The sequence below is a fragment of the Vigna unguiculata genome, chromosome 9 (assembly GCF_004118075.2).
Source record: "Vigna unguiculata cultivar IT97K-499-35 chromosome 9, ASM411807v1, whole genome shotgun sequence".
NCBI lineage: Eukaryota > Viridiplantae > Streptophyta > Magnoliopsida > Fabales > Fabaceae > Vigna > Vigna unguiculata.
Window position 1 is genome coordinate 17,309,871 of NC_040287.1, and position 16,693 is coordinate 17,326,563.

Sequence of the window (16,693 nt, forward strand, 5' to 3'; positions counted from 1 at the left end):
AGGGAGGGAAGTCAGTAGTAGAGTATGTTGAGAAATTCAAACACCTCAGTTGTTTCTACACCATGCCACTTGATGAAGAGTGGCGATGCAGGAAATTCGAGAATGGTCTCCGTGGTGATATCCGCTTGATGGTGGCTCCATTGTCCATCAATGATTTTGCAGCTCTGGTGGAGAAGGCCAGAGTGATGGAGAAGATGAAGAACGAGGTGGAAGGTCAACGCCCACAACAACCCCATAGGATAGGTAGACCATCTAGGTCACAACTGAGACACGAGGAGAGGAGGAAGCCTTATGACAAACCTCACCATCAGTCCCAAGGGTCTAGGAGCTTTCCTCCCCAACAGGGTCTAGTGTAATGTTACATATGTGGGGGCCCACATCTAAGGAGCGCTTGGCCACACATGGAGGGTTATCGCAGGTGCAACAACTGTGGCAAGGAAGGCCACTTTGGGAAGGACTGCCCCACCCCTGCTAGAGCAATGACACCCCTTCTAGTGTAGAATCCCCACCAGCATCAGTAGAGGAACAAAAGCAACAAGCCTCATGCGACGAATAGGGTGTATGCTATGACAGGAGTAGAGGCAACTGGCTTAAGTAACCTGGTTATGGGTAGTTGCATGATAGCTGGTATGTCTTGTTGTGTATTGTATGATTCTGGAGCGACACGCTCCTTTGTGTCAGGTACTTATGTGAAATGTCTGGGACTGCTAGTGTGTGAGCTGCAATGTAAACTGGTAGTATCTACTCTGGTGTCGGGTTTGGTCAGGACATCGTCCTTGTGTGCTAGATGTCCAGTGAAGGTGGAAGGGCGCAGGTACAAGGTGAATCTGATATGCCTGCCTCTACAAGAGTTGGAAGTGATCTTGGGAATGGATTAGCTCTCCGCGAGTCGTATTTTGATACATTGTCGAGAGAAAAGATTGTTGTTTCCCGACTTAGATGAGCCTGAGTTGGTATCTCCTCAAGGAGTGGTGAAGGAGATTTAGAGTGGTGTGCAGTGCTTCATAATCTTCGCTCGTATGAAGTTAGAGGAGAAGGAAGGGACATCAATCATAATAGTGGTGCATGAGTTTGAGGATGTATTCCCAGAAGAGGTACCAGGGTTGCCTCCCAATCGAGAGGTTGAGTTCTCAATTGACTTGGTACTTGGAACCGGTCCATTATCGATGGCTCCATACCGTATGGCTCCGGCAGAGCTGGTAGAGCTAAAGAGTCAGATTGATGAGTTATTGGGGAAACAATTCATAAGACCCAGTACTTCACCTTAGGGCCCACCAGTGCTTTTAGTGAAGAAGAAAGATGGGAGTTCGCGTCTGTGTGTGTACTACAGACAGTTAAACAAGATGACCATCAAGAACAAGTATCCCCTTCCGAGAATTGATGACTTGATGGATCAGTTGCATGAATCGTCGATGTTCTCGAAGATTGATTTGAGGTCGGGATACCATCAAATCCTAGTGAAGGCAGATGATGTACAGAAGACAGCCTTCCGGTCTCGATATGGGCACTACAAGTACATGGTTATGCCTTTTGGTGTGACCAATGCTCCGGCGGTGTCCATGGACTACATGAACAGGATATTCAGACTGTTCTTGGATAAGTTCGTCGTGGTCTTTATAGATGATATCCTCATATATTCTCGTACTTAGGAGGAGCATGCAAAACACCTGAGGTTGGTACTTGGTGTTCTGAGAGAAGCAGCTATACGCTAAGTTATCCAAGTGTGAGTTTTGGATGGACGAAGTACAATTCTTGGGGCATGTGATATCCGCCCAGGGGATAACGGTGGATTCAGCAAAGGTTGAGGCAATGGTAAAGTAGGAGAGCCCCAAGTCGGCAATCGAGATCAGGAGCTTTGTTGGGTTAGCTGGCTACTATAGGAGATTCAAAGAAGGATTCTCCAAGATAGTGGCGCCTTTGACTCAGCTTACCCAGAAGGACCAATCCTTCACTTGGACGTACAAGTGTGAGGAGAGCTTTTAGGAGCTAAAGAGAAGGTTAACGAGTGCTCCAATCCTGGTGATTCTTGATGTTGGGAAACCTTTTGAAGTATACTATGATGCCTCTCACTTGGGACTGGGCTATGTGTTGATGCAGAAAAAGAAGGCGGTGGCCTATGCTTCAAGGCAACTTAAGGTTTATGAGAAAAACTACCCCACTCATGACCTGGAATTGGCAGCTATAGTATTTGCCTTGAAGATTTGGAGGCACTATCTTTACGATGCTCAATTTTGGGTATTCAACGATCACAAGAGTCTCAAGTACTTATTTGATCAGAAGGAGCTGAATATGAGATAGAGGAGGTGGATGGAATTCTTGAAAGACTATGATTTTGAACTGCTATATCACCCGGGGAAGGCAAATGTGGTAGCCGATGTCTTGAGTAGGAAGATAGTGCACACCACGCATCTTATGATAAAGGAAGTGGAGCTATTAGAACAATTCAGGGATATGAAGCTATAGGTGGAGTTGGAGTCTGAACTCATTAGATGTAGTAACCTGACTATATCTAGTGACTTTTTAGACTCAGTCAGAGAAAGACAGTTGTTGGATGCAAGTTTGAATAGAGTCAAGGAACAGCTTGGGTCAGATGAGGCTAGAGACTTTGTTTTGAGTAATGATAGCATACTAAGGTTCCAGGGCAGGGTATGTGTGCCTGATGACGTTGAGGTGAAAAGGCTAATCCTTGAGGAAGGGCATATAAGTCGTCTTAGCTTGCATCCCAACATGACTAAGATGTATCAGGACCTCAAGGAAACCTTCTTGTGGCAGGGGATGAAGAAAGATGTGCCACAGTTTGTATAAGCCTGTATGACCTATCAGAAGGCAAAGGTAGAGCACCAGAGACCCAGAGGGATCTTACAGCCCTTGGAGATACTAGTGTGGAAATGGGACAGCATCTCGATGGACTTTGTGACCCATTTGCCACAAACTTTTAGAGGGCACGACACCATCTGGGTTATAGTGGATCGACTGACCAAAAGTGTTCATTTCTTGGCGATGAACTTGAGGATGTCCATGGCCAAGTTGGCCCAGTTGTACATTAAGGAGATTGTGAGGGTGCACGGAGTACCTTCAAGTATAGTTTCAGATAGAGATCCACGGTTCACTTCATGGTTTTGGCAGATGCTACAGAGTGCTTTGGGTAGCAGCTCACCATGAGTTTAGCTTATCATCCTCAGACCGATGGCCAGTCTGAGAGGACGATTCAATCGCTTGAGAATTTGTTGAGAACATGCATACTGGATCATTTGGGTGGTTGGGATGAGGTACTGCCTTTGATAGCATTCACCTACAACAATAGTTTACACGCGAGCATTGGCATGGCGCCATATGAGGCTCTTTATGGCAGGAAGTGTAGGACTCCCTTATGTTTGATGTGACCCCAACAAGCCCAAGCTCAAATGCATCAACAAGCCCAAGCCCATATCAAGGCCCAATCACTAGAAGCATGATGAGAAAGATTCACATGGGCCTCTCACAAGATGATCAAGTCAATCATGGGCTTTTTACATTATTTACATGGGCTAAAGAAATCTCTAAAATATGAGATGATGCATGAAGGAAGTAGTCTAGATTTAAATTGGGCCATTGTTTAGGCTTTGCTTTCAATAAAAGCTAGAACACTTGTTGGGATCATTTGGGCCGAGCCCAATGTGCTACCATTGGCCGAGAGTTACTAGAGTGGCTCTCCTTTTGGATGCAAGCAAAGCATGAACTAAGCAAGGAGCATGTGATGGAAGCATGATGCGTGTGACTTGGGCAAGGAGAGTGTGATATGCCACTTGGCACCATCTAGACTCATCTACTACATCACATGGTCTATAATCAAGCTTCTTCTCCAAGCTACATTTGCATTTCATCTTTGTTGCATTTTCTTTTCATTTGGTCGGCCATGTGCCTATAAATAGAACCACTCAAATATTGTAATGGTTACTCTTGAATTGCTAATAGATGCTAGTGTTTGAGATCACTCTACACTTCTATTAATTTGAGAGCACACATGGCTAACCTTCTCCTTCATCTCCTCTAGCCACCTTCCATACCATAGCTCCACTTCTACTCTTCATCTTCACCAAATTCTCCATTTCCGAGAGCAACCTTTCTCTAATTCTCCAAATTCCGCTGCACTTCATCTTCTCCTCAACATTCTCCATGGATTTCCTTCCTCTCCTACTCCAAGGACGCCCATCAATTGGTATCTAGAGCCATCCAAGCCTTTGGTGCATCCATCCTCTTGGTTTGGGTAAGGTTCTTGGTCCATACTTGTTCCTCTTTCATTTTCCGTTTTGTCTCTCTTCTCCACTGTTTTCTTCACTTTTGCTGCTGTTTTTTTCATGTTTTTAATGTTCTCCACCGTTTGACATTGAGGCTACATGAATCTCCATTGATTCACCTTGTAGTACTCCTTGCTTCATTGGTGCAAATCTGTTTTTAGGTTCCATTTTCGTTTTTCCAGCACTTGTTCTTTGGTTCTTGAGTTTTCTGCATTTTTATTCGGTGAATTTAGTCCTTCTTTGCATTTTATCATTTCAGTTATGTTTAAGTCATGTTCTATGCTTTGTTTGTGCTTTAATTCATCTTTTCCACCGTTTAATTGCATTGCTTACTGAATTGATTGAGTTTCCACGCCACATCTCACAGCCAAAACACTATGATCCTTCAAGGAAGTGTGTGCATGTTTAAGGCCTGAATCCTCGCTGATTTTCATCCATTTCACCGATTGGATTGTGCTTTTGTGTGTCTAAGATGTTCTTCTATGATTCATGCTTGATTTCAGTTCATAATCAAGTTCTTTAGCTATGCTTTCCATAGAACATCTCTTACAATTTCAGAGAGCAAATCTGCTCCAGTTTTCTTCTGTTTTCTATCAAATCACTGCACGCACAGTCTCTGTTTTTTATTTTTTGTGAGTAACTCAGTGCACCAAAATTCAATCTGATTTTTGCCTCATTTAGTTAACCTCCAGACGAAAAATACAAAAAAGAATCATTCAAAAATGTTGAGTACAAAAAAAATGAAAAATCACGCAAGTTGAGGCTCATATTTCCGTTTTCTGGCACTGCAGTTTCCGAAAACTCACTGTTTCATTGCTGTTTTGTGCATGTTTGTGTGTTTTTAGTGCTCGTTTTCACATGAATTTTGGCTTGAGTTTGTACTCTATATTGCTTCATTATTAATTTGCTTTGGAAGTCAATTCATCACTTCATTTGCTACTGCTTTGCAATGAGTACTTCAGCCATATGATTGAGCACTATTGTCTTGCTGATTTTGCTGTTTTTGGAGGTACTGCCTTTGATAGCATTCACCTACAACAATAGTTTACACGCGAGCATTGGCATGGCGCCATATGAGGCTCTTTATGGCAGGAAGTGTAGGACTCCCTTATGTTGGTATTAGGATGGGGAGGCAGTGTTGTTTAGACTAGAGTTGTTGGAGCAGACCACTGAGAAGGTGAGAATGGTGAGAGATAGAATGCAGGCTTCACAGAGCAGACAAAAGGCTTATGCAAACCGCAGGAGGAGACCCTTGGAGTTCGTGGCTGGAGACCACGTGTTCTTGAGGGTGACCCAAACCATTGGTGTGGGAAGGGCTTTCCGCTCAAGGAAGCTTTCTCCTATGTTTCTTGGTCCTTATCAAATCTCTCTAAGGATTGGGCCGATGGCTTATGAGATAGCTTTGCCCCCATAGTTGGTGAACCTTCATCCGGTGTTCCATGTGTCACACCTGAGGAAGTATGTGTTTAATCCGGATCATATGTTGGAAGCTGAGGATATACAGATCAGAGAGGACCTCACTGTGGAAGTACCACCCATTGCCTTGGAGGAGAGTCGAGTTGAGGAACGTAGGGGAAAATCGGTCAGTCTTGTCAAGGTCATCTAGGATCGAAGGACCGGTGACTCTACTTGGGAGTTAGAGCAGGATATGAGGAAATCAAACCCACATTTTTTTACTTGGTAAGTTTTCATTTTCGAAGTCGAAAATTTTTCTTGTTGGGGAGAATGTAAGGCCCACTAATTCATTTATGCCCTATTTTAAAAGGGGTGCCCCAAATCAGTTGGGCCTGGGGCTGGCCCATCGGGAGCCAAACACCCTAATCTGCCCTAACCCTTTCACTTCACTTTTCAGAATCAGCCTCTCACCCTCTCTTAGAGTTTCAGCAAACCTCTGCTAGGGTTTGGTCTTTGGCCCCGTCAAGCTTGTTCGAACTCATTATTTTTCCACGTAAGTTGTTCCTCATCCAATACGTTCCTTATTATAACATCGTTGTCTTGAGTCCATCTAAAGTCATTTTTGGTAACTGCGTTTTTCTCTGTTCATTTATTCTCCAGCTCACTAAACTGCTATAGGAGTTGCGGTACTTCACTGTTCGTAGTTAGGAACCCTTCTACTAGCTTATTTCCAGGTAAGGGAAGTTAGGGTTTTATTAAATCTGTGGTTTTTCGTGATTGCTTGATGATATTTCATGATTTGTTTGGGTGGCATGCTGCTGTGAGCTTATGAGATGTTTATGGCGTTAATTTGGTTGTATTGTTGGACTATTGCACGAGAGAATAGTGGTGAGCACTGGTTTTCTCGCCCAAGCGAGCCTGCCTTGCCTAGGCGAGATTGACAGAGGCTCGCCCAAGCTATTTTACGCGAGTAGTTGCTCAGGCGACCCACACTGTTTTTGAGCGACCGAACGTCTCGCTCAGGCGAGAGGGGTCTCGCCTAAGCGAGAATATGCATAAGGTTATTGTTCTTGTAAGTCGAGCTCTCGCCTAGGCGAAAGGAGCTCGTCTGAGCAAGAGACCCTCTCGCTTGGGCGAGGCCTTTCAACCTGAGCGAGGAGTTGGGCAAAAGTGTGTGACTATTTTTGTTGTTTCTTTGCTCTTGGATAGAGGCACTTGCTTGAATTTAATTTTTATGACTAAAAGCATGAGATGAATGACTATGTATGAGTGATGTGGTTCATGGATTGTGAATGATGGATTTGGTCGGATCTTGGCATGTGATTTGACTGGGAAGGTTGGTATTAAAGTGGCTTAGCATTGGTATGAGATAAGGTTCCATATTCAGGGTTTTGGGAAGAATGAGTTGGTATAGATTCAATATGTGATAAAAAATTAAGATTGATTATAAAGGTTGGCATGAGATTGATATGTATGATAAATAACTTCTTGATTGATTGAGTATGATTTGTACGAGGTCAGTACGTAAACCCATGAGCCTCTAGGTGAGACCTCATAGTAGTGCTTCAGTGGTCGGGATGTAATTCCATGACCCCTGTTAGTGGGAGTTCATGGTGGTGCCCCATCTATATAATTTGGTCAGGATTCAAGGTAAGGTTGCATCCTGACACTCTAAGGAGTCAGTTTGTCTCACTTAGAGCGGACTAACTCTTGAGCGGACTAACTCTTGTGGTGACAGTAGCAGGAGGCGTGAAACTCATTAAGGGCTAACCTTGTGTGTGGGGGATTGAAATATTGTAACACTTGTAACACTTAGCTCGGGGGTGAGCAGGAAAATTCACCACAAGTGCAAGCATTCGCTGAATCCAACTAGATTGTATGTATCCGGATGAGTCGAGTCTGAGTCTAGTGTATTGTTTGAAAAGTCATAACATATTTGGATGATATATATTGCTTGGATGGTGTAATAGCATGTGATTGCATGATAAGTTGTTTTCTACTCTAACTTTCCCTGTTTGCTCGTTTGGTTGCCTTGCGTGTGGTTCTTCTCCTTTTGCAATGATCATCAATTTATTGATGTGAGCATATACGAGAGGTTCTCGTGATCAACAGAGGAATGATGACTCTGTTGCTTAGCCCGCCTGGGCTGGTTCCCTCTTAGTGGATTCTAATTGAGGGCTAAGGCCCATGCATTGTCTTCTCTTGGAATTTACTTGAATTATTATCACTCTCTTACATTACTTTGTACCCAGCATCGTGGTGTGCCTCCATTATCGTCCTTTAAGTACTTGGGATATCTATAGGGGTGACATTATACCCGTTGATCTTGTTTCTTTTATTATATTGTGTGATATTTCCTATAATTAACTTTATTAATCAAATGACGTGTTACAAATATCATAATACAAATATTTTTATATAAACTTTTCTCTTTTAAATTTTTAAAATATAAAATAAATAGTGCATAATAACAATAACACAATTAATTTAAAATAATGACATACGTATTTAGTGTTGGACATTGTTATACTATTACCATATAATATATTTATTTAATTTTTTATCTTTAAAAATATAATCTAAAAATGTTAATGTTTTCATAAAATATAAATATTGATTTGAAATCTGTTTTAAAATATTTACAAGAATTTGTATGTTTTTTTCTTCAAAATTTCAACAATTTATATAGAGAATATATTTCAACCGAATCGTATCCAAAATTATTACTGTCAAAATTTATTAGAAAAAAATATTGTTTTTCATAAATATAGATACATTTTCAATTAGATACATTCTTTAAAGTTTCAAATACTATTATGAAACGCGCTTGAAATGTCAAATAAACTTAACAAAGTTTGATTAAAAGGACTAAATCCACGCATTTCAAAAGATGGAGGACTAAATTGGTCCAAAGTTTCAAAATGGACTAATTCCAAAATTCACTGAAAGTTAAGGGACCAAAAACATATTTAACCCATTTTTTTAAATGTCCACATGTCAACCCAATGCGTGTCATGTGTCAAAGTCAATGTTTTATATTCAATTTTGTCCCTATATTTGTTATTTTTGTTCAATTTAGTCCTAATTTTTGTTAATATGAACCAATTTGGTCCCTTTCCAAATTGAAACCAAATTTAATTTTTATATTAAAATTCACGGTTTTTATTAAATATTTTATATAATATATTAAAATTCACATCATTATAAGTTTGATATAAAAATTAAATTTGGTCACATCTTCGATAGAGACAAAATTGGTCAATTTTAAACAAAATTAGGACTAAATTAAACAAAAATAACTAATATAGGGACCAAATTGAATATAGAACATTGACTTTGACACGTAACACACTACTAGGTTGACACGTGGACATTTTAAAAATTTTAAAAAAAATTCAAAAAAAATAATTCAAAAAAAGCACGAAGTGACATGTGGCAGTCACTGTTCATGACCGTTAATGATTTAAACGGTGTTAGCAAAAAAGGACCCAATTGAACAAAATTGACAAAAATTTGAACCTATTTGAACACAAAACCAAAATTAGGACTTATTTGACAAAACTTGACGAAAATTGGGACCAAAAAGGTATTTTAACCTACTATAAACAAGAAAACTATCATTCGATATTTCAGCATATCACATTTGTGTTCATCATAGAACAAATAAGGAATATTTCCAATTTAAAATCATTATAAATTAATCTTTTAAAAGTTTAAAAATATAATGAGGATTTTAAAATTTAGTTATTTAAATTCATATGTTTTCTTGTTATCTTTTCATTATTAAACACTAAAAAGATAACATTTATCAAATAATTGTGTACTATATATATATACATATATATATATATATATATATATATATATATATATATATATATATATGTATATTTTGTAAATTTGAAAATAATGAATATTTATTTTCAATAGATAAAAGATAAAATATTAGAGATATTACAAATAAAATTAAAGATTCAAAAAAATTGCTATAAAAGTAGATTTGTGAAGGTATATTTGCATATTCTTTTGCCCTTCATCTTTCCTTCATAGATTTGTGACTTTTCTTCAATTAGTATCTTCATAATGAATTTGTCTTGTGACAACTTCTTTGAAATATTCTCTAGATAACCTGCAAAAGTCATATACGAATTCATGTCTACATGCATGATATTGTCAAAGCTTCCAAAAGAAACTTATTTTGCATCCTAACAAGCTTAATATGCACTTTTGAGGGATGACACTTGTTTTTTCATCCAACCAGAAACTCCTATTGAAGTAACTCGATGGTGCAATCTCCCAATTGAATTTCATCCCATACTTGAAGAAGAATCATCATCCGAGGTGTCAAGATTTTATGTTCAAGTAACGGTTTGGTTCTTTGTTATGTGACTAGTGAGAATGAAGTAAACTTTTATATCATCAACCCAACAACATCACCTATTCCAACTCCTTACCACATTCAAAATAGTAGTTTTTATGATCATAAGATTGGTTTTCTATGCGAATTAGATGGTAATTTTATGATATATCACTTTATTGATAATTTAGTTTAGTGGTCTTCTTATTTTGACTACAAAGTATACAAGGATGGAATGTGGAAAGAAAAAGAAGGATTTTTCAGTAGTAGTAGAAATTTAAGGTTTGACATGTCTGTGCGTCACATAGGAGCTATTCATTTCATATCATATTGTTCTGCTTACTTAACAAGAAACAACCCATATTTCAGACCATACATTATGTCATACAATTTTGAGGATGGAAAATCGAGAATGTTAAGAGTACCCAAAGAGGCAAGAAAGGGTTCTCATGACAAAAGCTGTGAGATGAGAATTTTTAAATGGGGAAAAACCATTGATTCAGATCAATCCATTTGTTTGGTGAGATTGCGAAAGGGAATATTTACTGTATGAGTTTTGACAAAGTATGAATCAATTTTATGGAGAAAAATTTTAAAGATAAGAGTGAAGGCAATGGGAGTGGTGGAGAATGATCCTTCTGAAATAGTAGTAAAAAATTTTATTGTATTAAATGGGGAACTTTTGGTGTTTAGTACCCAAAAGAAGATTTACCTATATGGTTTGAGTGATAACAAAATTCATAAATTTTGGGATTATGAATGTGAATTCAACTTTATGCGCTTCACTCTTTACATAGATACCTTGCGCACATGTGATATTGGAACAAGAAATTTATCTCTACCTATAAATGTCTAACAATTTTAGTATTTTTTTCATTAATAATTTCACTTTATCATGTATAACGTTCATATTGATATGATACAATTTTTTTTTCATGTCATGTTTTTGTTTATGATAACTTATGCATATATTTTATCTATATTTTATTTCAAATTTAATACGTAAAAGTTATTAAAAAAAATTCAAAGTTTATATTTTTCTTTATTTATATATATATATATATATATATATATATATATTATTTCTATTAGCGGTGCATTTTTAGCGGTCTTATTACACGGTTACAAATCAACAAAAATTTTGTCAATTATTCAAACCGTTACAAATTTTAAAACTTTAGTTTTAAACAATGAATTTGTGTTTCATTCAGCAACGTATTCTTCTCAACAACTCAGCAGTGCACTTTTTCTCTAAAAATCATGATTATTTCTTCCTTATGCCCCACCAATCAACGCTCCTCCAGCGGCGAAGAGGTACCCCTCCATCCTACGACAACGTTATCTTTCTCTTCACCGACGACGAGGAACTTGCATCCGTAGCCAACAATGTCTTGTCTTTCTTTACGCCGGCGACGACGAACTCCTAACCCTAGCCAAAGGCGTCTTCTCTTTCTCTACACCGACGACGACGAGGAACTTGCAGTAGTGGTCCCCTCTAGTAGCAAATCCTCTTTTTTTCTTCATCAACTTCATAACAGGGTACCATTCTAATGTGATTTTGGTTCATATGGTAATCATTTTTTGTCTCGCATTGTTGTTTGGTCATTGCTTTAATCTTTTAATTCAATGATCATACTTATTACTTGAAAAACGTTGTTGCTATGATTTTTTCATTACTCATTGTTCTACCCCAAGTAGTGGCTAAATTCATATTTAGTTTTTATTTTGGATGAAAAATTTATATTATTTTGATCTTGTTTTTTCGTACTAAATTGCTTTTATATTTCCCTTGCACTTATTTTGCCTTGCGCAGACACAGAACTTAAATGTAAAGGCTTTGGGACTGGTCAACAAAATAAACTGGCCACTTTATAAGAATATTTCCATGGCTTCATCCGGAGAAGTTGTAAGTATTTGCTTTTGAACTAGTTTGCTCTAAATTTATATTTATTATATAACTTACAAAAAGAAGAAATTTAAATCTATTTGTAAAAAAAACCCAAGTTTGTCAAACTTAAGATTCTTTGTAGATGGCCAAAGTGTCTAGGACATGAACATTTTGAAATGCTTGAGCAAAAAGGTTCCTTAACTTCATTTATAATGGTACAATATTTGAAGGGAGTAATTAAAACTTACAAGATCCCTTGATCGTAGAAAAGAAAAAGAAATCAGATTTGAATATGATATAAATGAAACAATTGTAGAAAATGTTGGACAAATTCAGATAACTGAATTGAATCCCACACTAGTAGTACATGTATAGCAGGGTTTTATCAAAGTCATTAGTTATTCATCAGTAAGCACAACCACTCCTAAATATGTTTTGTCAAAAGAAATTGGCAATCACTTTTCACTTTACTGACTCTTGGAAGTAAAATTGCAGGCATCGATACCTGGAAGTTTATCTTTAGTTAACTTGAAGATTGTCAACAGAATGGCTGAAAATTTCTTGGTCTATCTTGAAGAGCATGTTATTTGGTTTGTGGAATGTTGCAGTGATTTGGAGTTGTCAAAGACACTCTTCTTTTTTGTTCTCTTGCAGTCTTTTTGTATAAAACGAAAAGGTTTGCTTTCTCTTTCTTTTTTTTTTAATTACATGTTTTCAGAAATAAATGTTTTGAGTTATATCTTAGCTTTCCTTAGTTGTAGTTTGTTTCTTTCTATTAGATGTTTGTCATAAACTTGTAATTAATTGACTTATTTTTTTTCTTATGATCAAAGAGTAAGACATTTGTGCACTATTTGAATGTCTATTTCTTATTCTAAAGGCTGAGTGGGAAACTTCAGTAGCTGCTGATGTCGTATTGGATGAGGTACGTAGGATTTACTCGCATGCAGTTTTTCTTAGTTCACTAAAATCGTTGCTTTCAAATTTTATAGGGATGAAAAATAAAGAAACAAATTTTTTAGGGAACTAAAATCTAAACTTACTAATTGTACCAGCAATAAAAGTATATTTAAACTTAAAATTATTTTAGGTTACTATATTCTTATGTAAACATATTGTCAGCCACAATCATAAAATTAGTAGTTTATTCTTGTACTAGGATTTCTCCTTAGTTTATTCACACATTAGTATTATTATTTATAATGAATAATAATAGAGAATAAAGTTAATATGAAAAATATTTGGTAAATTGGTAAGATATTTTGCTATCTACCATATCATATCTCTCTCTTTAATGTTATATTTAAATCCTATCTCTAACATAATTAAATCATATTTCTAACAATTATGTTATAGTTTAGATATTGGACTTCCATCTGGAAAATCACTCTTTCAACTTCAAGCTGAGAGGATTCTGTGTGCAAAGACTAGCGGCTCAAGCTACAAATGAGATTAAGTTCCATTTGTCTTGCTTCAATTTCTTCATGCATTCTACTGTTACATTCTCATCAGTTTATGTATTGTTGATTCAACTTCTTCGCTATAAATACACTGGTATATAATGACTAGCACTGATGAGGCAACACGCAAATTCTTTGAAAGCCATAAATATTTCAGTCTCGAGGCTGAATAGATAAGATGTTTAAACCATTTTCCAGCACAATATTAGTACTTGTTTTACCATCGTTTACTTACTATAGAACTCACCTCTTTGGTATAGGTTATCTTTTTCCAACAAGGAACAATCCCTTGCGTTTCTAAGGATGGCAGATTTATTATGGAGACTCCATACAGGGTGTGCTTTCATTTTTGGTTTCATAAATGGATGTTAACTAAAACATTGAAAAATGATGGTACTAAGAACTTAGCATTCAACCTATTATTGCTGATAAATAATTTATTTATTTGATCGTGTTATTATGCCATGAGTTAGAGCAACTTGTGCATCTCTTTAAGTATTTCAAATTTGGAATTTGGCTGCTGCTGTATATCAGTGTGTGCCTAGTTCACGTTGGCGTGTCCTATAAAGTACACGTAACAAATACGCTTATATATTTAATCTATAGTTTCCTTATTTTTTCTGTTTTTTTATTCACTTTTATATTTAAAGAATTTTACTAATAGTTGTTTTTTCTTGTCTGTGTAGGCAAACTGGAAATGTATACAAGAATGTGCAAAGGAAGATTGAGAGAGGACTTTCTTTTCCCACATGTATATAAGTAAACAACTTAGTCTGCCATTTCTCTCCACTGGTCTCCACTGGCTAGTGATGAGGCAATGTTGGAAGAAGGTGATATATTCAAAATGTAAGATTAACTTGAATTTGTGATGTGTGGATGGAATATTGGGTTTGTGGTTCATGTGTATTATTTGGAGGAATTTAATTGCTCTCTTATGTTCCTTGTTGATTTTGATCTCTAAATGATGCAAACTATCATGTCATGAGTTATGGATAAACTCCGATAAAGCTTATTTGTCATATTTACACTGATAGAGGTATTTATGGTTCTCACATGGACTTGCCAATTGAATGCATTGCTCATCTTTGGAACTCATCTCGGTTGTAGTGTGTTGTGCATTCTACAATTTTTTTCTGTATGATGAAGAAATCATAGACTATGGATGCATTATTTGAAAGATGCACTATTTGAAAGCTGATTATTATTTATCCATCATATTAGCTTGCTCACCCTTTTCTATTGACAGTAAGCTTGATTCTTGGACTAGTGCTTAATGATTTTATTTGATGGACAGGGATGTTGAAGAATTGGCTGAAGTTGAAGCTAAATTGGTTAATATTTTACCTCTCTTTTTTTGTTTCTTAGTACATCAATCTCAATCTCAATTTCTTTTATTATTTTCATGTGATCCATATTTTATTTTTATCCAGATTTTAATTCAAAAAGGTTGGAAAGCACTTGTGTGGTTCAGATCCGTTCACCTTGACCCTGAAATATATCCTAATCCAAAGAAATTTAACAATTATAGATGGAATGTAAGTTGTCAAGCTTCATGTTTACCTCTTTTGAACTAAGTCATGGATTCTACACTTTTATATGTGCTTTATGGTTTAATTTTGAATTTGGTGATGCTTATTCAAAAAAATAAGACAAAGTGCAGAGTGTGTGATAAGAGGGGCATATTATGTTATTAGCAGGTTAAACATATTTAGGAGCCTTCTCCAGTAATATCTAATAGAATTGCTTTTAGTTATGCTATTTATATGCCTGGTATTCTTGCATTAAGGAAGTAAAAACCTTTGCTTTGTAAGCCTTTTATATGTTTTAGCTTCATAAAATTGAGACAATTGCTGACAGGATACGCATACCATTGATTTTGGATATCAATAAAGTTGTGGCTTAAAATATATATTAGTGACCTCAATCAGTAATTTGGATTATAGTCTCATGTCTAATTACGTAAGAACTTGTATTGGATTTGATAGCTTAGTGGGTTTAAAATTTAATGTCGTATTTTCTCCCTTATTTAGGATTTTTTTGCTATTGGCTCGTTTAATATTCTTTTTGTGATCTTGTGTTAAGATTACATCTTTTGAGTATTAATTAAAAATACCTTTTATATGTATTAAACTCTAACTATTAATTAAAAATATCTTTGATGTCTATGAAACTGTAGTTATAAAATAAAATATAACTTTGACGTTTATAAAATCATAAACATACTTGTGTTTCCTATTTTACATCAGTCTTAAGGTTGTGTTTTGTTGGGTATTTATGATACACCAACTTTACATGCGAAGGAAAAATTATTTCTGAATAAGGATGACAAATATATTTGTAGCTTTTGCTAGAAATATATCTTTGGTGTTTCTTGTACTTTTGAAGGGAATTATTCAAGGTAGTATCCAACACAGTCCTAAGGAACCACAGAGGTTGTGATTCAACATCATACCAAAAAGATTCAACATACTTTAACTACAGAAAGACACACAAAGGAGACATTTGATTGCAAGTGGCTAGTTGTTATGATCCTCAAGGTAGCATCCCCATGGTAGTATCTCTAGCTTTCGGAAATTGAGCAACTCACCATGGATATTCAGATTTTAATTCTGAAGATGTAAGTATTGTCTTTTTATCGAGCTAACAAACTTCAGTTAGTAAATTGGATTAGTTTTCCTAGAGTAGAATTTACTTTTTTTAAAGAATTAATAATAGATTTTGTCCTAGAAGTGAATTTGTAGTTGAGTTTTGGTTTATTTTTTCTTTATTTAGACTTGGTCTTTGCAAGGAATATAGTGGTAAGTAGGGATATTTTAGTGTATGCTAATGGAGACAACTTTATAGTGTGTATTGTACCCTGGTGTTAAGTTTTATCATTGTTGAGTAAATTAAGAGAATAAAGTTACTATATTTGGTGGCAGCTTTTACCATAAAAGATGTTATATTTTGTGGCGATTTTTAACCGTTAAAATATGATGTATTTTGTGACGTTTTTAACCGTCAAAATATGATAGAATATAATTAAAAATTAAACTATATTTGGTAGCAGTTTTTAACATTTTTGTCACTAACAATACCAGTAGTTAGAATATTTTTGTCACAAACAGTTTTTGACATATGTTATTCTGACGGTTTTTTAAACCGTTAGAAATATCATTTATGGCTGTTTTTAACTGCTAAAAATTATAATTTTAACCTCTAAAAATATGTTTTTTTTAGTGATATATATATATATATATATATATATATATATATATATATATATAAAATTTGAGATTCCAATTATTGCATAGTGTCATGCTGTATTAATCAAATT

General features: G+C 35.9%; 1 protein-coding gene across 12 annotated transcripts; it reads left to right on the plus strand.

The window, feature by feature from the left end:
* The first annotated feature begins 11,225 nt into the window (after window positions 1-11,225).
* On the plus strand, window positions 11,226-16,265 carry LOC114162455. 12 transcript variants are annotated; one of them, XR_003599212.1, is made up of 9 exons: window positions 11,226-11,568; window positions 11,843-11,935; window positions 12,413-12,593; window positions 12,751-12,842; window positions 13,279-13,712; window positions 14,064-14,223; window positions 14,672-14,708; window positions 14,808-14,912; window positions 15,763-16,265. XR_003599212.1 is itself a non-coding variant. In XM_028046359.1 (4 exons), exons 1-4 carry the CDS (start codon window positions 11,416-11,418, stop codon window positions 12,800-12,802), a joined length of 432 nt encoding a protein of 143 aa, XP_027902160.1. In that variant the 5' UTR covers window positions 11,226-11,415; the 3' UTR covers window positions 12,803-13,263. The 12 variants fall into 12 exon arrangements, 2 of the variants coding, with proteins under 2 accessions (XP_027902160.1, XP_027902159.1); XR_003599211.1 differs by having other exon boundaries at window positions 14,064-14,207; XR_003599206.1 differs by having other exon boundaries at window positions 11,226-11,599; window positions 14,064-14,207; window positions 14,808-16,265.
* The last annotated feature ends 428 nt before the right edge of the window (window positions 16,266-16,693 follow it).

Bases quoted from the DNA above. Each gene is read 5' to 3' on its own strand.
- LOC114162455 (XM_028046359.1), top strand. From the start codon at position 11,416: ATGTCTTGTCTTTCTTTACGCCGGCGACGACGAACTCCTAACCCTAGC. The intron at 11,569-11,842 runs GTACCATTCTAA...TGCCTTGCGCAG, and splicing joins TTCATCAACTTCATAACAGG to ACACAGAACTTAAATGTAAA. The intron at 11,936-12,412 runs GTAAGTATTTGC...GTAAAATTGCAG, and splicing joins TGGCTTCATCCGGAGAAGTT to GCATCGATACCTGGAAGTTT.